Source organism: Branchiostoma lanceolatum, chromosome 16 (assembly GCF_035083965.1).
Source record: "Branchiostoma lanceolatum isolate klBraLanc5 chromosome 16, klBraLanc5.hap2, whole genome shotgun sequence".
NCBI classification, from domain to species: domain Eukaryota; kingdom Metazoa; phylum Chordata; class Leptocardii; order Amphioxiformes; family Branchiostomatidae; genus Branchiostoma; species Branchiostoma lanceolatum.
The window spans coordinates 2,977,994-3,003,305 of NC_089737.1; the positions used below are offsets into that span (position 1 = coordinate 2,977,994).

At 41.1% G+C, this 25,312-nt stretch overlaps 2 protein-coding genes across 2 annotated transcripts in view; both read left to right on the forward strand.

Moving 5' to 3' along the window:
• LOC136421654 (protein mono-ADP-ribosyltransferase PARP14-like) overlaps positions 1 to 3,564 on the forward strand; it is a 41,514-nt gene extending 37,950 nt beyond the window's left edge. The window contains exons 25-29 of the mRNA XM_066409121.1: positions 1,408 to 1,644; positions 1,787 to 1,885; positions 2,029 to 2,272; positions 2,538 to 2,632; positions 3,064 to 3,564. Of these exons, the coding sequence (XP_066265218.1) occupies positions 1,408 to 1,644; positions 1,787 to 1,885; positions 2,029 to 2,272; positions 2,538 to 2,632; positions 3,064 to 3,350 (962 nt within the window). The 3' untranslated portion in view covers positions 3,351 to 3,564. The remainder of the gene's footprint in view (positions 1 to 1,407; positions 1,645 to 1,786; positions 1,886 to 2,028; positions 2,273 to 2,537; positions 2,633 to 3,063) is intronic.
• A 17,805-nt stretch (positions 3,565 to 21,369) lies between these two features.
• On the forward strand, positions 21,370 to 24,819 carry LOC136421906 (uncharacterized). Its single transcript, XM_066409482.1, has 5 exons — positions 21,370 to 21,466; positions 22,188 to 22,272; positions 23,162 to 23,214; positions 23,496 to 24,155; positions 24,554 to 24,819. Exons 4-5 carry the CDS (start codon positions 23,570 to 23,572, stop codon positions 24,802 to 24,804), a joined length of 837 nt encoding a protein of 278 aa, XP_066265579.1. The 5' UTR covers positions 21,370 to 21,466; positions 22,188 to 22,272; positions 23,162 to 23,214; positions 23,496 to 23,569; the 3' UTR covers positions 24,805 to 24,819.
• The last annotated feature ends 493 nt before the right edge of the window (positions 24,820 to 25,312 follow it).

Sequence of the window (25,312 nt, forward strand, 5' to 3'; positions counted from 1 at the left end):
TATTTAATGGCAGAAAATGCTACGACACGATAATGGTGAATGAAGGGAATTTCATTATTGTCGTGTTTGGAAGTTAGGTAAAGGTGAATATTGTTAGGCATAGATTATGCAAAGCAGGGCTTAGTTTGCATAAGTCATGAGAAACTGCTGTTATATATAATGTTAACCTTCTGTGACAGGATTGGAATTTACTACGTGGCACATATGTAATTTTGCTGGAGAATAGTATCAATTGACATACATTTTGAAAATGAGGACCTTATTTGCATATTTAATTCGAAACGCTCATAACCTGTGAGACTAATGAGGGGAACTACATTTTTTTTTTACATATGTATATTAGGTTGAGATTAAACAGCACCATACATAAAGCATTCCAAGTATTGCATAATTCGTAGTTAACGAGGCTGTAATTGGAGAAGATATGAGGTCGTGGGGTTATTCTACCCTTTTGTCAATATATTGCATTGCATGATCAAAGTCCTTGTGCAACCTATAAAGCCATATGTAGTTTGATTATATGCATGACTTCCACGCGCGCATCAACTTTCGTCTGTTTCTAAAAAGGTTTCGACCATACTGTAAATCCTACAAAGCAGCTGCAAAAGAGACAAATATATGCAAAACATTGCAATGATTATAAACAATTTTTTTTCGTTTAGCGGTTGCTAATGATTTTGAATGTCAAAGTCAATTCGGAAGTTAAAGGAGATGTTAAAGAACAAACTGAAGAATCTTAAACCTTGCTGACCACATAGATTTATATTCTCCAAGCAGAGGTTTGGTGGGGGGGAGGGGGGTAGTAGTGGCTGGGTCCCGTGAGGCAGAAGTAAAAAAAAAGCCGGTCACTACTACCACCCCCCCCGACCAAACCTCTGCTTGGAGAATAATAGATTTCATACAGAAGGAAACTTGTTGTTTGCAAAACCTTTTTTTCTTCATTAGCACGCTGGTATTAGTTTTTAGGTTCCCAAAGGATGTCATTGATATAATCGAATTCACATGGCTTAATTGACTTCCGATAACGTCTGGCCAATGATTCGTTGATAAAATAAAACGGAGCACTTTTAGGAGCAACCTATGTATCTGTCATCATGCTAAATGAGACTATCTTTTCGATACCCGGCCATTTCCTACCGCTCTTCTCTGGGAATCGCTGCATTGGATGGTGAATATGAAGGATGAAATATTGATATAGCGAGCTTCACATTAAGGGTCTTAGAAGTCAGATACAAAACTTAATGGTCTAATGGCGTTATCACACTTGTTAACGGTGATTTCCACACCCTAAATGAATAAAGAGAGCAACGGTCACCTTTCATGACAATTAGGTGAATGAAGCTGTTATATATCCTTTAATCATGCCATGTGGAACACCATACTAATGTAATTATCGTTTTCCCAAAGCCGAAATAGTACCAAAGACAGACGTGGAACAGGTCGTCGACATTACAGTCTATGCTTGCGACAAACGGGACACTGACAGCGCCATGCAAGAAGTTTCTAAAACCATCGACAGCTACATGACAAGGGAGCGTGTCGATGACGACCGCCTTCATGCCACCATACGACATTTGCAACAAAATGAGAGGGACAGCGTCATCCAAATGGGGGCAGACTATCTTGTTTTTGTGACGATTAAAGGTAAAATTGGTCGAAACATGTTGAGGCCCTCACCAAGCACCATTGAAACTACAGCTACTCACAGTTCAAACTGTAATTGTGCACTTTACTGTGCCTTTGTTGTGCAACAATGTAGACAGCTTTCGACTTTGTTTTCCTACAGGTCATCACATTGAAATGGTAGGACTGAAGGAGGACGTGGCAGAGGTGCTGAGGGAAATTGAGAGCTTTCTGCGGGAGAAGAAAGCAGCGTACGACATTGGTGAGTACGCGGAGCAACTATAATCATTATGATTATTATAACGTGAGGGATAAACCGATTAACAAGGGGAAAGTGTTGAGATTGTTACAGGTTGCAACGTTGACCCAGTCAAGTTGTAAAATATTTTCTTGTTGCTGTTGCAGAGGAACTTAAGAAAGACATTATCAGGGTCCCTGACCACTGGTCCACGCCACCACCGAACGTTGAAGGCGCATACATGCACCCACTCCATGATACCTCACAGGAATACAAAGACGTCCAGAGACACTTCCTCTCCAGTGTCGGCTACCAGCCCCAGATTGTATCCATATCTAGGGTACAAAATGAGTCAAAGTACAAGGCTTACTTATCGGAATTAAAGGAGAGACGAAAAACCTGTCCACGGAGGTAGGCAGGCCAGACTTTTCCTTTTCTATTGTTTATGTTTGGAGGTATTTTCTCACTAAAAATCTGCTAACAGATGCGTTTGAATAGCAGGCGAAGGAATCATATTGTCACAGTAAAATGTTGATGTTTCGTGGAGCAATCGTTTTATTCAGGGTAAAGTTGATTTTTCCATATCAATAATTGCTAAAAGGTAGATTTCTAAGCCGGTGTGCGAAAACACTACTTGTCAGCCAATCTTAGATGACACACTTTTACTCACTAACAGCAAAATCGAAAAGTCCCTGTACCACGGCACAGCAGCAGAAGTGGTGAAGAACATCAATCAAGGAGGATTCAACAGAAACTATGGCGGGAAAAATGGTACTTCATTAGTAGAAACCATGATGAAGCAATGATGAACTATAATTTGAAACATAGAAACAGGAACAACCTCCTAAATATTCCGCTATTCAACTACAGTCAACTACCGCTTCAAAGAATTATGTCACCGTGAGAAGCGGTGAAATACTTTTATAATTACAACGACTAGAGTCGGGCAGTCGAAATGTGGATAAGTCGAACATTTTTGTGTTAGAAATTTTGGTCCAACTTTGATTCAGAAATATTAATGTTCTTATTTCATGTACTTCATATGCAATCAATTTCTTGCCAAGCTTTACATCATTTACAACATCTATTACTTAAATTAAAAAAATAAATCTGTGAACTAACTTGTCGGGATATTCGGTGTACCATTTCTATCTACCCTGTCCCTTATCTATTATCCATAATCTTGTATGTCTGTGTTGCAGCAACAGTCTATGGAAATGGGGTTTACTTTGCCAAACACGCCAGCTACTCAGCGCAAGACACCTACTCGCCACCAGACGCACAAGGCAACAAGCACATCTACCGAGTCAGGGCAATTGTGGGAGAATACACCACAGGAAAGTCTGGTATTTTGGAGCCACCACCCAAAACCCCCTCAAACGCAGCAGTTCGATATGACTCTGTTGTGGACAATGTGAAAAATCCAAGTATTTTTGTTGTGTTTCATGACAATGACGCGTATCCGGAATACCTCATTGTGTTCAAGTAGGATTGTCATCAGTCCTTGTTGGGTAAATAATAATATCATCGTGATTTGTAATATTTGAAAAAGCAACTCGGCAAACTAGCCATGTGTTATCAATCCATTTGTTTGTCATCAAACGGTTAAGAGTGAAATTCAGCGAGCGGTTTACCTTAGTTAAGGTACCAACTGAAACACTTTGTTGAGGAATGATACAGATAATTATTGAATATAGCTTTCTTTATATCTCTGTTCATCTGTTAAATCAACTCTAAACTGTCAATTCCAACAGTGCAGCACAGAATGTGCCTATAAATACCGATGTAGTTAAGAGTTGCCATACGCAGAGAACAAAGAGAACAAAGTACTAGTAATCTCAGATTAGAAATTGATATTTCAAAGAGTACCGAGGCAAGCATAATGTAGCATACAGTTATGTACAGCTTACGCAACTATCCATACATAAACAGACTTTGAAGATTTTTATATTCCAGGGCCATATTTTATGTCTTCGTATCAGTAATGAAATAATGATTACCAACTGTATATAACAGATCATATAAGACACGGAAGTCGTATGTTGTAATGAGCCTTTTACAAAAAATGGGATATAAGATATATCAGGATATATTACGTGATACAAGTTTGATAGAGAAGCCAAAAGTATCGCCAATCAGCGTTAACAACGTTTCCTTGTTCCTATGGAGGGATTAGGGGATTCACTGAATACTTCTACTTGCATAAAGCTGTATATTTTCTATATTGCACCATTGCATCATTTGTTGTCGTCGTCAACGACCAATGTATTTTGAGACATTTTTACGACATCCAATCCGGGTATGTATGTGGTGGTTGTAAAAGTAGCTTGGTACAATAGCTTTTGTAAGAGAAGCGTTTGAAAATTTATCACAGGTCACCACAGATCTTAAAAGTCATAAATGACACTTAAGGTTTAGGGTTACTAAAAGCTAAAAGAGAACAGGGTGAGATACGCCAAAAATAGTTACTCAAGAAATTGGCTAAAATTTTGAATTAGTCAGACGATTCAGACAGCATCCGCTGTCTTTTGTCAGTGACTAAGGATAGGACTGGAAAACCAAGTTTTATACCAAAACTCTGAAAAGATATGTTAATGAGGTTAAGACAATTTAGGATGTTTTGACGTAGTCTTCAAAAGAACACTGATTAAAGACAAGGTTGTGTGCTAGTAGTTCAATTAGCTAGTGTTGGTTACATTATCTATTCAGAGTTTTGATATAATACTTAGTTGCTATAGTAACTATTTTTGGCGTATCTTGCTACCTGGATGTGTTACCTTAATCAACGTAGAGAACAGGGTGAGATGATTTTTTCAGATACCCATATTCAATTTACCAAACATTCTCTGAGCCCAAAATTCCCTTAAAATCGATTGAATCAGAATTATTAGCACCGTTCTACAACATCACCATATAATATTGTAGTGAGCTGCTAACACAGCCAGCTTGCAGACCTCACAATGAACCAATCCATTACCGCTGTATAGATATGAGATGGTTTATTCGTTACCACCTGCAATGCACAGAGCCATTCCGTATTGTATTGTGGTATACTGGAATATAAGCACTATATGTAGTTAATCCTTGCTACATGTAGTTTTAAAAGCCTGATACAGATTGCACATGTGTTTCTCTGATGACTTATATTAGAAAAAAATAAAATGGTGGTGCTTTTTACCAAGGAGCCGTAGTCTATACCTCTCCTGCAGTGACTGTTCTTCTCAAGGGTTGTCCGATGGTTTATCTTAGTTTTTTTTCATAGACAATCATCATTAGAATAGACAGAACGACGAGTGATGGAAATATGTCCAGAGTGGCGTGTTGCGATATGAACACAAATTGTTAATAGTGGTCGCCAACACAATTCTTTCTTTTTTATTCAACAAACAATAAACCATACACAAACTTAACTGAAAAGCCAAGACTGAACATTCCTAGGGCAAATACACTGAGATTCAGTAACTCACCGATACCGTATCTCACGAAACTGCTTAACCAGTATGGTTGCTGAATCTTGGTGTGTTTGCCTTGGGAGTGTTTAGTACAGTAACCAGTTACTAGTAACGTTATATTTTTTCTGCACTATATTTGCGAATGATTTGCGAATGTTGCTAATTTTGTTGGAGAAACAATATTGTCTTGAAAGTGTTTTATGTACCGATTTTATATATGAATATGATTATATGTACGCCGACAGCAGTTTGAAATTGTGAACGTACTGTACATTGGTCTTTTAATTCAGTGTATGTAAACTGCGAAAAGCCAATAAAATACATCTTATCATTATCTTATCAAGACGGCCATACATAAGATAACCGAGAACAACTAAAGAGAAGAAGCCTCTTATAAAGCTTTACAAGTGACGATTGTAGAAACAATATCCATATCACAATAACAAGATTAAAGTAAAGCAAATTATGATAAACATAGGTTCCCAAATCCCAACTTACCCAGATGCTTCTCCAGCTTTCCCATTCGTGATGCAATAAAACTTTCTGTCTTCTGAAAGCTGCAGGTTATTAATATGGCTGCTTCAGCAGCTATATTAATAACCATGTGGTAAAAATTGCTATTTCCTACTTATCATTTATCACTTCTTATCACTCACGTACCATCACATTGTGAAATCATGAATGTTCTTTAACTCTAATCTAATCTATAAACTCAAATTTGCGGTAGGGTGGTAAGGAGGTTTTTACTTTGACAGCGTTTTAAGTTTCTGGTTGAAACATCTTTAGAACAGTTAATGATACATAGAATATGCATGTTCACAGTGTAATAACTATCGAATGTTTCAAGATCTGAAGTATTCATAGCTAGCATTATACATATTCACCTTGCATTACAAAACAATTACAAGTCATTGACAAGGAAAATTGTTTATGAGGATTGCACTTGATAGATGTGCCATAAAATACATATTTACACGGTTATACAGACAGGTGAGGATCTGAGCGAGGTGAACGGGAGGAGGGGGGGCGTATTGCCTGCGCAGCAAAACGGATCATCCCCACACCACTTGATTAGTAAGAAGAAGAAGGTGAGGATGGTAGTGAGGACAGCTATGTTGAACAACTGCAAACAGAACCAATTCTTTCTTGCTGCTGCTCATGACAGGGAAACATATGGTAAGAATTTTAAGAATGATAATTTCCTATACTGATGTACTCTCCAGACTTAACATATGTACTTTGGCAGACCCTATTGAATTCAAAAACATTTCGACCCTGGCTACCTCCAAGCCGTGAAACAGTCCACAATAAGGGCTTAAAGGGGAGGTTACAGCTTACCATGCCTATTACAAGATCAGACAGATACAAACGTAGTGCTATATATTCCATACTGAACCCAACTACTGAACACCTATTTGTAATATGTAATCTGTTACATATGCTATTATCGGTTGTACATTTTGTCTTTTGTATATATTTTCCGATTGTTAGATTTGCTGTTTTGAACTTTTAATTTCAAGACTGCGTATTTCAGCCGGTTCGCTTTGAAGAAGGTAGAATCGGCTGAAATGCTGTTTTTATTTCTTATGTCAATTCCTGAATAAACCATTTATATAAAGACATTGAATCAACTCTAAAAATCTGGACTCCTTGGTCTGGTCACTTACTTTAGCACCTTTGCTGACAAAAACATGTCAGAAATGAAACTTGCACAGCCATCATGTGTTGGAAACTAAACTCAAGGATGCGGAGCCTTGGGAAAACTCCAGGTAGGAGAGGCGATGCTGGAATCAGATGGAAAAGTATGCCACCAGTATAATGGAGTCACTAAGAACATGAAACATTACTTTGCTCATCGGGTATGCACAATTGGTGGATCCTTCTCAGCAGGACTTGTAGAATCAGTTGATCAGACAGCAAATCTATTCACTATTTGTTTATTTAAATTGCAGCAGTGGTACAATTACAAGGAATGCCAGGATATTTGATCACAATAAAGACAAGAATGAGAATGTGAAATCATATCTTATTTCCTTTTATCCATCTGCAATCTGCACATATACTTAGAAATCATTATGAAGGTAAAATACAGATTTTATCCGTAGGTGTTGAACATCGGTTAAAATATTGCAAGAGTAAGATGATTGTGTAATAAAAGCAAAAATAGCAATTGAGAGTGAAGTGGAATACTGTACATAGTATAACACACATGATATATCACAGACACAATCAATATGAAACTTTCAAGGCTGGTGGGGACCAAGATGTTCACATTACTGGGAAGTTTGGGTGATAAATGGAATGTTGTGTACATAATGAACCACAGAAAAAAATTTAAGCGTACCATGAGCTACTAAAGTTGTTTAAATCATAAGATTTTGTTACATGTTTTTTTTTTCTACAAAAATATTGAAAAAATAATATACCAAAAATTCATAATCCTGGAAGGAAAGATGCTAGATCCAAAACTTAAGATGTTGTATAATCCTTGTGACATGCTCTATCCACCTACAAAATTTGAAGGAAAAATATTGAGTTTGAAATTTTCACCTGTTCCACCTACTTAAACGTCACCTTATTTTATTGTCTCATGGGAGTTTTTGCACCTAACGCGTATTGATATTAAGCTTTGAATTCATATTTCAACAGCTATTGGAGATGCTACATCCGCCAGTTCAAAAGGGAAGCCATGTTGTCCGTTGCCAGCCACACAACCTTAAGGTGTTTCCTAGTTGACCCCAAGTCCCTAGAATCCTGCATGAAATCTGTCGACTTCTATGAGATGGGGACCTTCTTAACCTTATTAAACTTTGAAACTTTATTGACAATACCACATCGCAGACAAGCAAGTCTGAATTGGCTAGTATTTTCACATTTGCTCGGATAAAAATTATGTGATTATAAATATACAAATATACAAAGTTTAGCAATGGTGCCATTTAAAAAGACTTTGGATTTACAACACAGTACACGACGTAAGGACAGCTGATGTTGTAAACATTGAAACATTCGAACGTGACAGGATTGTGTTGTTTGGTACAATGGAGTAGGGAGAACATGGGATTGTTAAGGAGATCAGTCACTTATTCAGCAGGGATACGAGGTACGGAATCGGAGAGTTTTTTAGTCTGTTGGTGCGGCAGAGTGGTGTGTTGAGTTTCTGTTTGTTTCTGGTGTTCCGGCCGGATATGTCCCCTCTTGTGCTCGGAAGCCAATCCCTGAAGCTGGACTCCATCAGAGATCTTGCAAAGCTGAGACACAAGTCCTCTCTTCTTTGTGCCAGTGTTGTGAGTCCTAGCTGTTGCAGGGCGAGGGAGTAACCAGTGTAGTCGTTGCCCAGAATAATCCGGCAGGCAAGTTTTTGGATCTGTTCGAGTTTCTCCGTTTGCAGTTGGGTGAGGCCAGATGTCCAGGCAGGTGCAGCGTATTCTAGGATCGGTCTGATGTAGCATGTGTAGATCGTGATCAGGTCATTACGCGATAACATGAACCTTTTGAGTCTTTTTAGGAGGTAGAGTTTCTTTGCGGCCTTTACCACCATCTGCTTGACTTGGACGTCCCAATGAAGGTTGTTCTGGATGTGGAGTCCAAGGATCTTAAGGCTGGGGGCGACAGCTAGCGGTGCGTTGTTGACTCGCAGTGGTGGCAGAGGGGGATGGTTCCGACAGAAAGTGATGCGCATAGCCAGGCATTTAGAGTCGTTTAGTAGCATGTGGTTGTTAAACGTTCATTGGCATAACTAATCCAGATCAGACTGTAGGGTTGAAGGTTGTTTGAGCAGTCTTGATTGGAGCATGTTCATATCATCCACGTATTTCCATACCGGGCTAGAGGCATCAGAAGCAGCGTCGTCAATCAGTACCAGGAATAATATGGGGCCTGGTAGAGTTCCCTGCGCAACTCCGCATGTCAGGTGTTCCCACTCCGAGAGAGCTCCACGATAGCGCACGCGCTGTTTCCTGTTGGATATAAAACTGGCCACCCACGGTATGAGTTCTGGTCGGAGTCCCATGGTTAACAGTTTGGTAATGACGGTGTGATGGTGGACTCTATCAAATGCTTTAGAAAAGTAGGTTAAGAAGGTTTGAGGCTGCCAGGTGTGGCTACCTAATGACGGCAAACCACCCACTGCAACATCATACAAAGAGTTAAAGTATAACTATCTCGCACCCTGTGTATAGTTACCTTCGCCGGGAATGTATGCATTCGCGGTAAGGTTATGTTATCGGTTACGCCAGCTGTAAAGTGGGTCCGTATGTATGTCGAGATCATAAGTCGAGAGAACTTTGTGACGGATCTTGCTAATTGTTGGTAGGTAAGTGGCAGTTGTGGGAACGAAGGTCAAGTTGGTCAAAATTAACGAAGGTCAAAATGGTTAACCTGGCGTTTTCCTAAAGTGCTCCAGTAGACTTTTTTTGTTAGTGTGTTTGTATGTAGACAACATAACTCGACGTATTGATGATAGATCTGCTTGATTTTTGGTGGGTACGTAGAGATTGTAAAATCGAAGCTCGAGTTCAAAAATGGGTCACCTGGCATTTTCCTGCGGTACTGCAGTGGGCTGTTTATGTATGCGTATTTGTTTGTTGACAGGATAACTCGAGAAGCTGTTGATGGTTGTGCATGATATTTGGTGAACAGGTAGATTTATTAAAGGGGAAGGTCAAGTTCGATGATGGGCCTCTAGCGGGTACTTTGGGTACTGCAGTGTAGCTTCAAAGTGTGAGGTCGAATTTTCTGCAAGTGCTACGGTCATTATTTTTGGGTGGTAGATAGTACATACTACATGAAGTAAGTTATGCACGTTTGGGCCCTCTAGCGGCTTGTTTGGAGTTGCAGCGGGTGTTTTTAATTTATTTGTTTTGACCTTTGGACATGAATAACTAGACTTATGGTCAACGGATCGTCTTGATTTATGGTATGTAGATAGCTCGATTAATGATTTACATAATTGAATATTCATTTTTCAAATCAGGAGCTAATTTGCATAATTAGCAAGGAAAGTTTATAAATCTGCTGCCTTTCAAAATAGGACTCTCAAACATGTGACATATGTAGCTGAAAAAGAGAGAGGTATCGATAGATACCAATAATGCTAATAGCTACCTATTTTGCATAATTAATGAGAAAATACTAATTGAAAATACCACAATAGTAAATGATGGTAATTTCATTCTTGCATCATTAGGAAGCTAAGTAAATGTGAACAATATCAGACAAAAATCATGCATGACAAGGCCTCATTAACATAAATAGGGGAAAATAAGGGCATAATTGAAGCAAATACATTGCCAACAAATTGCCTTATTTTCTGTAGTAAAGATTAAAGTTATGATACCAATTAAGCAAAAATATTCTTACAGTGATTATTTCTATAACTCTTGGGAGAACTCGTGTAGGTATAGGTATGGGTTTGTTTTAAACTTTGAAAGAGAATAACTCAAGAAGGTGATGACGAATCGTCATGATTTGTAGGGATGTACATAGTTTGAGTGATGATTTACATGATCGTATAAGAATCATGCAATCTGATCTGTGATGTGAAAAAGTATATAAAACCCTTGCATTCCATTGTAGTCAAACACGTGACATGTAACTGAGAAAGAGAGGAATATTGATAGATATCAATTATGCTAACGAATACCTAATTTGCATAATTTATGACAAAATACTATAATTCCAGAGTGGTAAATGATGGGATTTCATTCTTGTGGAGTTTGGGAGATAATCAAATGTGGACGTTATCAGACATAAATCATGATGGCCTCATTTACATAATATATGAGGAAATGCTACAATGACCCTCTTTTCTAAGATTTTACTTTAATGCTGTGTTTTGTGTAGAGAAAAGGATCACTTGAAATTCATGCAATCCAGGACCTTATTTACATACTGAGTGATAAGCATTCACTCGAAAAGGCTAACATCAGTCGGCGAAGGTATGAGGTCGTGGAACTCTAGTTGAATATAATCTGCAACAGAGTCTGACGTGGTCAGCGGCACATTTCAAGTCGGCATCACGACCCTGGATCCATCGACGCTGAACCTGGATGACCTACCAAAGCAGGCAGCGGACCTGAAAGGCTCGGATGGTTTATAGATCTGGCCACTGGACAACAGCATAGTCTTGGCTATTGTATCACGTCTGACCTTTCTGATGACTCAGTCATCCAAGGTCAGGTTAAAAGTCTCTATTCTAGACGACGAATGACCAGACACAAGAACTATTTGTTCCTCTTTTATTATTCTTAAATTCTTAGATTCTTATTATACTTATCGGTCAGAATCGCTTATGTTCGGAAGATTTAAAATGATGGCTTGCCTCCAGGTGCTCAGATTTTCAATGAGTTCCCACCACACAAAGACATCGCATTTTTGTTCCATGATGGTCGATATGCAATGGGATAGTGTTATTTAAAATTACTATGGATTGAAATCACTAAAAGATTGATTTTTAAAATATGACTTTCAACGGTTGCCTTTAATGTTGTGCTGCAAGAGTAAAAGAATCACACAATGACAATGAGAGTTTTGTGAACCCATACATATATTCAACAATATCCTGACAATGGGTACTAAATACATAACTTGGTGAAGGAAGTAAAGAACGTTATCTACATCAGTGTCTGCCAACCTTGATCATCAGGCTAACACATCTGTCGCTGGTGCTTAACTTCATCCATACACAGACAAGCACACATGTCCTCGGTGCTGAACACAATCCATACGCATTCAAACATACCTGTCCTTGGTGCTGAACACCATCCATACACATTCAAACATACCTGTCCTTGGAACTGAACACATTCCCCACACATTCAAACATACCTGCTCTTGGTGCTGGACACCATCTACACGCAGGTAAACACACCTATCATTGGTTCTGAAAACTATAAACACAGATTTTCCTGTCCTAGTACTAGTCATTCTTAAGTCTAAGTTAGAAAGATGCCATTGCTTTAACTTACTAGTCGTTAAATTACTTAAGTACAGAAAGTATAGACCAATACTAACTGCCCATTTATTAGATTTGCATATTTTCTTTGTTTTGCCCAAGCGAGAAAGACGTGGCTAAGGGCAGTTTCTCCCCAAACCCACGTTTCTCCTAAAACATTCTATTTTCAAATTTATTCATTCATCTTAAAACATATGGGTAGTCTCGTCAGCCAAACAAAGGCTGATTTCCAAGAGAGCCCATAGGGAGAACAGATAATAAATAAAGGTCATAACATAAAATAATGATACAGAAACAGGGCAATTTGTCAAACAATAACACTGAAATCATTAAACAAAAACAAAAAATGATATTGAGAGGTCAAAATTCTAAGTTCCATAATATAAACATTAGGAAATGATAATACAGGGCAGTAACATAGGAGTAATATATAATATAATAAAGTCAAACTTTCCAATCACGACATTTTACCAGATATTCCTTCATCACGCGATACCCAGCCGCGCCAATAACGTCTTCTTCAGAAAAAGAAGACCGTTGTACACGTCAAGAAAGATGCATTCTGCAGTCTGAAATATATTCGATAGGCGCCGCTTACATCACGTCACATGGGCTTTTTCACTCGCGAACTTTTGCAACAAGAATAACGCAATAATGTCGTTCATGATTATACTTTTCAACTTGCTTTGCTTTAAAATATCGGTATTTCCTTTTAATGAAGGTTGAAGGAAGAGCTTACATTCATTTCTTTTACTCTGGTCTAAAATAGCGATTGAGTTTTTATTCAGTCTGTGTATTTTCCAATGCAATCAAAACACATAGAGAGAGAGAGGGACTTGCAAGGACACACACACACATGCACGCACACGCACACACACGCACGCACACACACACACACACACACACACACACACACACACACACACTCATAAAACTCTCACACACCCACATACACAGAGTGAGAGAGAGGGAAACTTAAATCCCCCCCCCCCTACACACACACGCAGATACACACACATGCAGAAACACACTCACAAACACACACACAATCATAACCTTAAATATGTATTTGTCATATCTCGCATCGTCCAAATAAATGAAATTGACACCTGGCTACATCAAGAATTGTCTCTTGTCATGGCGATATCACGATTGAAACACCCACCATTTTACTCCCCACAACAATGTCAATGATCATCAATTTGGAAACGTTTCGAAATTCTGCTTACATCGCAAAAAAATCCAAAACCACATTTCTGTCTCTTTTTCTTTCTCTCTTGGAGTATCTATACACATGATAATGCATAATGGTCTGAACACCACAAAACGTACATTACACTTACATAAAAGGGCAATGGTCTGTCTCTTGGTTTCCTTTGAAAACTCGAGGATGCACACAGCCGCCACATTTGCAGCACCACCCGAGTACACGCAACATTTTCATAGGTTGTTACCATTCGACAAAGAGACACTTTCGGCCTTGAGACTCAGTCAGGCAAATTTTTGGGGAGAAAAAAAAACATCGAAGTCATTTCGCAAAGTGAGGTCTTTGGGACCTGGTCTGTTGGGTTTTGATGCTGGTCTGGACACCCTCTTAGTCCGCGCCGTGTTGAAGTGAATGCAGGTAAGTCAGTTAAGATTTCCTTTCTTAACGTAAAAGGCAACCCAAGCAATATCATGGACCGAAAATCGCATTTTGAAAGTCGATTCATTTAGTCATTTCTGTACATGATTAGTTCAAACAACACTATCACAATGTATAGCAACGTCCATGATGCAAAAATATGACTTCGTTGAGTGAGAGTTTTCAGTGAGAGCTTACTGAAAATCTTTAAATCAGTTCTCCGGCAAGAATTTGCTGAAACGGCGACCTAAAAATGAGTACTTCGTGCTCTTTGATGAGACTAATTAGGAACAGGGTGTGAGGTCACGACTATGACTCCCGTGTAGCTCATATGGCTGCCTGTTGGAATAACATGTTTGATGGTGTCATATCTTATAAAAGAAACATAATTCAGAGACAAAACTCGGTCTGTCGAAAGAACACATATTTTACTTCTCTTAGAAAAAATTGTATCGACTTCACAGTGCCAATAAATACTTAACAGGCCCTTGAAATTTATTCCATTCCGATGCGATTGGATAACGCAAACCGCCGCCAAGCGGAAGAAAGTTCACTACTTTAACGTACAAATTACTGTACAATAGCGGGTACAAACAGTCATCTCCTCTACTATATGCCAACTATAGCATCAACTTGCATTAGCTTGAGGTACGGTGTCCATACTGTGCATTAATGTCAAGATACATTTGGCTGTGGAAGCGCAGAAATTTGTGTCTCGATCGTACGGTCCAAAGCTTCGGTCACGCGCGTTGTTTGCATGGTGTACAGTGTCAACTACGTAGAATTTACAACGGTTGGCATAAGAAATGCGAGTCAACGTACATTCCATTCAAAAGTATGTGTGTTTGTTCACAAACATGTGCTTTCATATTGGGTAGACAGTTCGTGGCCAACTGTCCTTGAAATTGAGAAAATTTCGTGATAGGAAATCTACTTGAGCGGCGTCCGCGGCCATTTTTTCTGTTATTGTGTAAGCCTGGCGTCTTGCCAGAAGCAGACGAACTGCCCCAAAACGTTCTCTCTGACTTCTCTACTTGGACCGGTCCTCCCAGACGCCGTGGCCGTCTTTAGCAACAGCAAGAAACCCTCGGAAACGTCGCCATCGGACTTACCGGGCTGTTCTCGGTGCGTGTTCGGGAGGAGACTGAGTGCTATCGCGGTTCAGTGGCGCGGTGGACCCACCGCCCGGGTGTGTGGCCGAGTCAGGCCGAGTCAGACCGACATTCCTCCGAAACCTGCTGCCGGACAGCCCAACAAGCTTCCCGCAGAGGGTTTGCGGAAAAAGCTGTCCCTGTCTACCTGGCCTGTCTACCCTGGCTATCTACCCTTTTTGGACCTCAAGAGCATGCATGGGGGTTTTGCATCTGATTGAATTTTCTTGGCATCTGATTGAAAAACTGGCTCAGTAGCAATCCCAGCTGTGGGTGAGCTTGATCATACTGTTGGAGGATAGGGACAGTTATGAGCAACTCCACCAACACTGGAAGAAAACATATTATTTGTAAACAAACATCTAAGTGTACAATAGAATGTACTAGGATTGTTAAACTAGATAGACATTGATAGAAGGGGTATCAGATACAGCATAAACAACAAAAAATTGATAGGATGGTTTGTCAGAACAGCAGCTGCTAAAGATTTCGTCAGTATCAGCTACAGTAACCCCCAGGAGTGTCAGACATCTGTTTAGAATTTAGCTTTTGTGACAAACCAAGGAGGTTGGACAAACAAAGGTCCTATTGTTGTCTGGCTCATCCTACCAGTTTTCTTTTCTTCCTTGCATTACCTTCTACTTTAATTTTGTTTGATATTTCAGGTACATTTTATTGTATACAATACTTGGAACTTTTTTTCTGGTCTTGATGGAATTGCTTACAGCTTCACCCCCGCCCCAACCCATCACCAATAGACATTGTGTTCCATCCAGCTCACACACATCTGGAATTGCATTGACCCAGTTTTTCCTCAAGGAAATTCCATTAAGGCCAAACCCCCATACATACCCTTGGGGCCCAAAAAAGGTAGATAGCCAGGGTAGACAGGCCAGGTAGACAGGGACAGCTTTTTCCGCAATCCCTCCCGCAGACTTTCCCGGGCCTGTAGCTGCCGCTTGGACGAAAGATTCCGCCTGGAAAAGCTTGTTGGTGCCGGGCTTGTGATCGTGCCGTCCGCGGCGGTGGTTATAACGGGACCCGGCAGTGACCTGGCGGGCGTCTTGAGCTGCCCGGCCCTCCCGAGCGAAGGCCCCTGAGATCAGTACAACTTTGTTTTCGGAGACAAACTGATTCTAACACCTCCCGAATCTGTGGAGAGATATCCCTGCCGCTAGTGGACTGACCATTGTTATAGCCGACACCATTTGGCCCTCTTGATACACTACTAGTATACTGTCCGCCGCTAGTATTATTAGGTCTAAAAGTTGTAGAAGGCGCCATTGTGTGACGTCATGCATGTCATTTGCATCTCATTTGCATTCCCTCTCAGATGCATAAAAACACACTATTTGAGGACGTTTTAACATAACTTCCCGACAGAATCATCACATGAAAAATATCCCAATCTAACCAGGAGGTAAAGGAATCGTCAGAAAATCATAGAAAATAAAGAATTTGAAACCCGTTTCAGGTAAGCTTTACCGTGACAGCCAGAGAGGTGTTTTTGAACATATCTATTTCATTTGTGGCAAATAACGTAATAGATATTCCGTCGATTTGACAAAGGGGCACCCATCGTCTTTCATTCCGTTACTCAGACTGACGTCACAGGTCACGGTTTGTTTTTGTTACATTGACCTCCCCTAAAAAGCCTCATTCTCCCTTTTGATTACCAAATGTATTTGTCATGTATAGCATACAAGACGTCACTGACTATGAAAAACAAACAAAGAAGCCGAGTATTGTGTATCTTTGATGGGTATCATATCGACGTTAACTCTCAAACGACCCTGTTTTTTTGCAACTAAAATCACCATATGGGGTCCAAACGTAAACAATGCCAAAGAGTTTAATAATCATAGCTCAGGACTTTGGAAATTCTTCGAATCATACTGCTTGGAACAAACAAGTATTATGATCAATATTGTCTACTATCTCATACCTGAACTGGGGTAACGTTTTGACACCGGTGTTCCGGACTGGGTGATATCTTGGGTTATCACACGGGCTTCTACTTTTATAAGGGACCATACGTTATTTAGCGGGGAGAGGGGTGGTGCGTTGGGGGGGGGGGGGGGGGGAGTGTCATGGAAAATTTTTTCGAGGTGGGGGGGGGGGGAGGGTCATGGAAAAAATTCTGGGTTGGGGGGGAGGGTCATGGACTTTTTTTTTCGATTCCGTTGAATTGTTGTACATAAACATTATGCTGTGGGCCGACAAACTGACGCTGTAGATACATGTAGCCCGCTATGCTGTCTTTTCGCCCAGCGTAGCGGCGAAAAATATAAAAGTACCGTAGTAAACATGCCGAAGCACACGTCCAGCACGCGCCCCCACTGTTTCACAGGAAGCTATCCAGCTATCAGCTCAAAGGGAGGTGCCAAATACTAAATTAGCACCCCACCTTACCGCTCCGATCTTTTCTCGTAGCCCCTCCCACCCGGCAGCATCGCATCAAAACGTAAACAGAAGCCGAGTACGCCTCTATGTGACATGTGCACGATGAGCGGGGTAAGGCGCAGTTTTCATTACGTTTTTCGAGTCAGCGGCGAAATTTCCCGCTGTCGGGAGGCCGCTGTCGCGGCGTCTCTAGACACACCGCCCGGAAATCTGACAGACACCTGCGGTGCTTGCATTTCGCCATCTTGTAGAAAGTACCGGGCGTAAGCATAACAAAAGCAAGAAACAAAATTGTATGATTGTACAACGGTAGACGGCGTCTCCCCCCCCCCGTATTAAACTACAATGCAAAGCCTTGTTTATGTGTAGATATTCCATGCTCATCACTCGTAAATGTGGGGAGGGGGGCACAAGTACGATAAATATATCCGCGGGGAAATGAATGCACGGCACAAAAGTCGCCGCGGATCCCGCGAATCTCTCTCTCTATATATATACCGGGGATCTAAGTAGACTTACAGTATGCTAATCAACGCGTGCTTTATGCTAATCGCCGAAACCCTGACTCCCGCTGACGCGAGCCCGACGTATTCTCTTTAGACGGAGTTTGAAGTTGACGGGGACTCCCGCTGTGCTGACGGGCGACGGCTTCGAAGCTGACGGGAGAAAATTTGTTGACAGCGGGACTACGTCGACGGGAATTGTCTTTACACGGGGTTCCCGCTGTCGCCAGTGGCGCTGACGCCAGTGGCGCTGACGGCAAAAGTATAATGTAAAGAGAGCCTAAGTCCCGGACTATTAGAACAGCCGTAAATGTCAAAATGTAAAAATCAGATTCCCGGGGAATCTCCTTATTTGGAAGTTGACAGTCCGCAGTTGACCAACACAGAAGTTGATATTAACGTAAAAGATTCCTTTCTTTGTCAGTGCGGGAATAGAATTAACTCTTAACTGTATTTCTGACAAATTTCTGGAGCAAGGTTACCGTATTTTCTCGATTCAAGTACGCACTTTTAGAACTTTTCAAAATCCAAAAAGTGTTTCGGGCCATCGCCAAAGCGGGGGTGCGTAATTTATTTGAGATCACTGTCCGGACAAATCGGAGCAGAACCTCAAATAGCCAGAACACGGACGCAGGGAGCTTTCACTGTTCCAGTAACACCGATTCATCCATAAAAAGTTTTGATAAGAATGTTGATGCATAAAAATAAAGTTGAACTTCAATAAACAACAGCGTTTCGTTTGTGTATTATTGATATCAACACGAAAAATAGATACGTTCCGTACTACACTACAAGTCATCGTACTTAGCACCCGGCGCACGGAGTCATACCGCATGAATGGTTCGGGACCCAGGCGATCCCAGGGCCAAAGGACCCCGAAAAGATTCACCGGCAATGTAAGTTTTTTGGAAGAAGATTTATGAACGGTAAGATTTGAAATACGCAAATTCAGTTGATGTTAAGTTTATTTAAAATAAAAAATTATTTGTTCAAACCTTTATATATAATATCACGTTAAATGTCACGGACTGCGAAGCTATGTACCCTCTGTATAGCGGTGGTCCTAGGTATTTTCAATATCTTTCCAAGAGTACAGAAGGCACCGCTGTAATCGACGAAGATTGTTGAAGCGACATGGACGCTACGCCATCACAACACTTGTCCCGCCAAGTAGCGTTCAATCCTGGCCACGATATCCACATCTTGTTTCCAATATGCAAGGAGCAATATCCAATCCCTTGAGTGAAGAAATAGCGTCGAAGATGATTAAAAAATCCTCCGGTTACTAGTTGTATTGCGGCAATAAAATTATTGCAACAGTTCGCACAATTATCGCTAATTTATCATCCAGAAAAACTTTCCCACGGCAAGTTCTGACGGCTTGTGGAAAAATAACATGTTGATCACGCCCTCAATACCGAACAGAGAGTGCCGCCGTCCATCATTATACTAGCAACCGCCAGTCCATAGCAACCGTCTGCCAGCCCGGCACTGTCACTGGCTGTTTTGAAAGTGCGCGTGACCTTTTCATAAATTTACCATATTTAGATGGCCGGGCTAGGCTTGAATCATGTGCGTGATCGTTTTCTTTTTCAAGTTAGAGTTTTAATATTACTACATTTTTTTTCTTATTGCTGGCCGGGAAGGAGCCTGCGCCCACTCGGCGCCACAAAGGAAAGAAGATTTAAAAAGTCTTTCAGAGAGGCTATTAACATGTTCACGCAAGGGCAATTCACATGTTCGCGCAAGGGTAATTCACACCTACGCGAGGAACAATTGAGTGAATGGGCACGACACACGCCTGGTTTGTTAAGGGAGTTAAATTTCCAGCTAAAAAAATAACACACACGTGTCAGAGCCGCTGATTGTTTGGTGGTTTCTTTGGACTAGTGACCTAGCTGACCATGGCAAATTGATTCGTTTTCAAATCTGGCTAATACCGCAACTTAGAAACCATAGATGATGTTGCATATCAGCCTGATAACACACGTGGATCTGTTTTAGTGGCCGTCTGAAGTAGCAACCTCACTTGCCCCCTCCCCATATCTGTCTGTTCCGGACTGACACATAAACATCCGACAAAACTAACCGACCGCCTTCAATAGAATCAATGCCCACATCGATTTAAAAGATAGTTTTGTCTCGCCTACGTTGCTGCCCCCGACGTGTGTGTTATTTTTTTTAGCTGGAAATTTAACTCCCGTAACAAACCAGGCGTGTGTCGTGCCCATTCACTCACAGAACGATTTTTCAGCTCGATTTTTGGCGGACGACGGGCGGAAGCTCTTGCATTTTAGGCTATTGAGAAGGCTTCTTTTTCAATTTTGAGGGTCATATTTATGATAATCATGGTAGTCAATCAACTTCTATTCTCCACAGGACCTTGACATACAATACTTAAGTTTAGGTGAAACCGTGAAAGACAACTAAAAACTCAGAAACAACAATATCAATAGTTTATTCAAGGAGATTTTAACCTCTCTGGTTTATTTTGCTACTCAAAAATATCAATAGTCGATACCATTTTTCCGTCTTTGGGCTGTGTCCGTCTGCTCCGAAATCGAAGCGCTACAATATAGTCGCTGTCAGAAGTTCTCTTCGTGCGAAATTAGAAGCGATATTCCTGGTAGTCCCACGCTTAAACGCTGACATGTTTCCACTCGCCCCCGAGGCGGTCGTCCCTCGGCGACGTAACTCTCTCTGCGGTGAAAGTCCCTTTGCCGGCATAATTTAGAGGACCTTGGCCCGTGACGAAGATTCAAATACCGGAGTGGGACGTTGAAATTGATGTTGTTACAATATCTTGTTCGAGGACAAGAAATTATCTCAGCCTCAAGGAGCATTACGCATTGAAATGTGTGTTTTTGGGGTGGGCATGACATAAATTAGATACAACACTGTATCCTGCATCACCCTTTGCCCCAGCCCTCCCACGGGACGGATCTCCCTCCGACCTTCGGGCGATCCTACCCGCGGTCAAGCTGGTATCGCAGACAATTCGGAATACACAGTGTTGTTTATTGTATTTCTACAAGCTCCATAACCAACAAAATCAAAAGTTCCTACATGTTTTCAACCGAGCACACCTGACCATGATATGCATGAAATGGTATCAACATATGACACTGGTAATGCTTAAGTCACATTTCCAAAGCGGGGCCCGGTCGGGCAGCTTGCGGGAACGAAAAGTATAATATAAAATGCAACAAAGGACACGAAAAGTAAGAAATGTACTCATAACTAGAAATTGTGTATTTTCTTGATATGCATATTTTATTTTTCGTTTTCGCAAACATCCCGACCGGGCCCCGGCTGGGAAATGTGATCCTAGCATTAATGTGCCAGTCGTATACTGACCTTGTCGTTGACAATACGATGATCTCTTGCCTTCGTAGTTGTAGCTGCTACGTACACAGGATCTGGTCAGCCGTCTGCTGCACGCAGTTAAAATGGTACGGGTACGCGCGAGAACTCGAGCCTAGACAAATACGTGTATATGGCTTGACCTGTGGCCAAGGTAAGCACATTCTATTGTTTACATTCTTTACTCTGTGAAATCAAGACCACTTTGCGGGAGAGCAAAACAGCCTTGTTTTTACCGGCTGCGGTCCGATGATTCCCAACAGCACATTGACAATTGAGCGTTCCTAAGTAAATTCGTAGTCGGATCTGGAAAAAAAGCGTCATGAGCTTCACAAATATCTCTATAGTCTGCCCCTATGTCTGGAACGTAGGCGAAAGGAACATCTCTGCTTTTTGCTGCTCGGCGAATAGTACTAGTATCCAAATCGACACTTTTCAGTTGCCAGGTCTGGATACGACTTGGACTGCAGGTAAGGGCATTGTAAGGACACCAAATCTAGCGAACAATCCAGAAAAGTCCAGGCCCTTCGACCTTTACTTAACAAACAGCACTTTGTAGGAAATGGCGTCTTGTCACATGAAAATGCCTTAAGCATAAAAGTCGGAAGTAATGTACTAGAAACTTTGGGGCTTTACATTTCACTGTCATGCAAGACTCAAATGTACTGTAAGTTGATAGGGATTTTTATATCACATATTTAGTTGTCATGGAATTCATGTCTGGCCTTATTCATGAAATTTCAAATTACAAAATATTACGTTATCAACGATATTCTGCTGGAAAAAAAACGGACCACGGCAAAACTGGATTATGACAAATTGTAACGATTCTATTGTCAAAAAGCAGAATCAAATTCTTGTCGTTGTTGTTACAGTTGTTTTCAGCGGCGTCGCCATCTTGGTGTGGGCGTTCTCCGTTCTGTTTTACCTCACTTGCAAACATGGATGCTGCTTCTGCTGGTAGGCCAACTTGTTGTATTTCAACTTATTGAAAAGGAATACTGTAACAGGGGGAGTGTTAAAAATGGTCTTATGTTCCTGCACGTTCCTGGCATCTTCGTGATTTTTTTCTGTCTTGTGTCCGCATACCATTTTGCTTCGCCCGCGAAGACGCCATTTTCTCCCAACCGCGGTATAAGTTATAACATCCCGGCGATCATTTATTATACTTAATACTAAGTATACGTTACTGACATAGCAGTTTAGTGATGTTATGGCTGTCAAAAAGGCGGGCATATCTATTCATTTCGTTTTTATCTTTGAGACAAATATAATAGACCCCCTAGGTTCCTATAACATATACCAATAAAACCATGCTAAACAGATAAACTGAATATACCACTCAATCCGTGGTTTTATTCGGTGGTTATAGCACATGACCAGGCGTTATGACACCATATACACGTCGTGGCAGGTCAATTAACCCTTAATTGAATACATGTATATTAAGTGACAACTGAGTCTTAATCAGATATCAAGTGCTGCACGACAAACCAAACACAGAAAGCTACCATACGAGGTGGAAACACAACTGAGAAGAAGTGCTGGCTTACCAAGATTGTGCCACTCATTATCATTAGCCGCAGACGTATACCAAGTATTAAGTATAAGCAATGTTCGCCGGGATGTTATGCCGCGCGCGGAAGGAAGAAAATGGCGTATTAGCGGTCGAAGCAAAATGGTAGGCGGACAAAAGACAAAAAAACAATCGAGGCGGTTTTAAGTCGCCTTTAAGATGTCACCGAGAAAAGGAACAATGTAGAATATCACATAAATAAGAAAAGTTACTTTAATTGATAAGACGTCGATTTCGAGACTTGAAACAATTTTGGCGTTTCTTCTCTTGCAGTGAGAACCAGGTTGCGGACCTGTCAACGGCGGCTTCCGCTCAGCATCATCTTGGTAGGCCAGCATGTTTAGCTGTGCTTTATACATCTTATGGTAGCTTTTTATGTTTAGTTGATACTTGCAAACTATTTAAAATCCACATTTAGACCAGGTCACGTCGGTCAAGGCTGCCAAAGATACATGAGAACACGTACAGACAAATACAGGACATGGCCATGACATGATACACAATCTTGTTTCTCAAGTATATCAAAATCATTAATTTTAGAAATAGACTTGGAAAGATTGATTCATGAACTATTGCGGAACAAGCTGACTGTTCGTCACATTTTCAGACGACCCTATCTGGTGGGAGAAGAGGAGAATTGCCTTTGACATTTTCAGATTCCTCGCAACTTTGCTCGTTGCGATGTATTTCTTTCCTATTCCTTCGGTTCACCTGAACATCTCCGCTAAAGTTGCTATCACGCCCCTTGTTGTTCTGGACTTCAGCTTTTTCATAGCTTTCTTGGTGTGGCAAAGGAATGAAAAATTCATTAAACCACTGAAATACTATGTGGCTTTCTGTGTGGTGACCACGGGATTTCCGATTGGATTTATAGTAAAGTTTGTCGTGGCCTCGCATTATGACGACCCTGCAAATGTCCCTCTCTTTGCTCTGTTTCTTCCCCATGGAATCTTGTTCTACATCATACCCCTTATTGCTTTAGTATTCTTCATGAAAAATATTTGCCAGGACGAGGACGGAGACTGTGATTGTCAGTGTTCATGTTCTTGCTTTTGGTCTTTCTGGGGAATGCTTATTCTCCTTGCTGCCTGGGTCCTAAGTATGGTGGAGATCACGTATTACGTGTGGCCCAAGAGCCTCCCATACATTACCTACATGGAGTACCTCGCACCCTGTACACTCTCGCAAGCACTCGTCCCTCTTTGGCTGCTGCTGCTCTGCTCTCTGGTCATCACGCACTCCTACTTCTTCAGCAGTATCAAGAAAGGTAAGGATCTGTTTTAAAGATTCACTGCTACTTGTTTTCTGTTATTTCTAGCTAGTTATCTAAAATCAGTTTCCTACAAAAATTACATAACCATGCCCCGTCATTGTCATTGACAAGTTTCCTGATACAGTTACAATGCAGCAATCATGATCAAGGACAAAAAAGGGTTATGTTAGCAATTTCATCAGAAAGATGCACATACGTAGCACCATTTCACTTGCTGGTTTGTGCAATCGGCCTATTGACGCGTTCAGTGAACCATGTGGGTTTTGATTTCATTTTCATTTATTTGGGATGATACAAAAAGAGCTGTCAATGATTTTGGATCAATCTATTTGCAGCCATGTTGCTTGACATTCAATTTTCCCAATGAACGGTCTGTTTCTATGACGTCCCAGGGGGAAATGCTAAGTCCGCGGCACTGCATCTGATGCCCGACCTCCTCCACCTGTACGGGATGTGCTGTACCGCAGTGATCCTGACCTTCTACTACGACCAACACCTAGAGCCTGTACCTGGCATCGACCAGTACATGAAGCCGTTTTGGCCCCTCTTTTTGGCTGATTTGCTGGGAATCACGGGCGTCCTGCTGAGGTTTTGCCATCACTGTTGTTCGGTATGTACTGCGAATTATATGACTCAGTTGTAAGGCTTAGCGTGCGCTCGTGCGTGTATTTGTGTGTGTGTGTGTGTGTGTGTGTGTGTGTGTGTGTGTGTGTGTGTGTGTGTGTGTGTGTGTGTGCGTGTGTTTTATGGGGAAGAGGGGGTTATTGCCAATGCAATTTATTAACTTCAAACACCATAAGCAACGGCTTATAGTACGTAGCGCCATAGCTAGACATCTGTTATATGATGCCCTTTGTATGTCCGTGTCATATTTTAGAAACCCAATAGGCCAGATGCACCAGTAGCTGCAGTTCCGATCAGGCAACTAAAGGGCATTGCCGGACCACCGCGTTGTAAGTTCATAATCCCGTCTCTATTGCATGCGTGTATAATTATAAAGCTTACATTGTCTTTGAATAATATGCGCTGCCTATAACTATTGATCAATCACTTTACTAATCATTTTGTCAATAACAAGCTTGATTATTCATGTTACCCATTCAAAGCATAATGGGGCTCCATTTTCTTTTCCTAAATGATTGACGATACCG

Bases quoted from the DNA above. Each gene is read 5' to 3' on its own strand.
- LOC136421906 (XM_066409482.1), top strand. From the start codon at position 23,570: ATGTATTTCTTTCCTATTCCTTCGGTTCACCTGAACATCTCCGCTAAA. The intron at 24,156-24,553 runs GTAAGGATCTGT...ATGACGTCCCAG, and splicing joins CTTCAGCAGTATCAAGAAAG to GGGGAAATGCTAAGTCCGCG.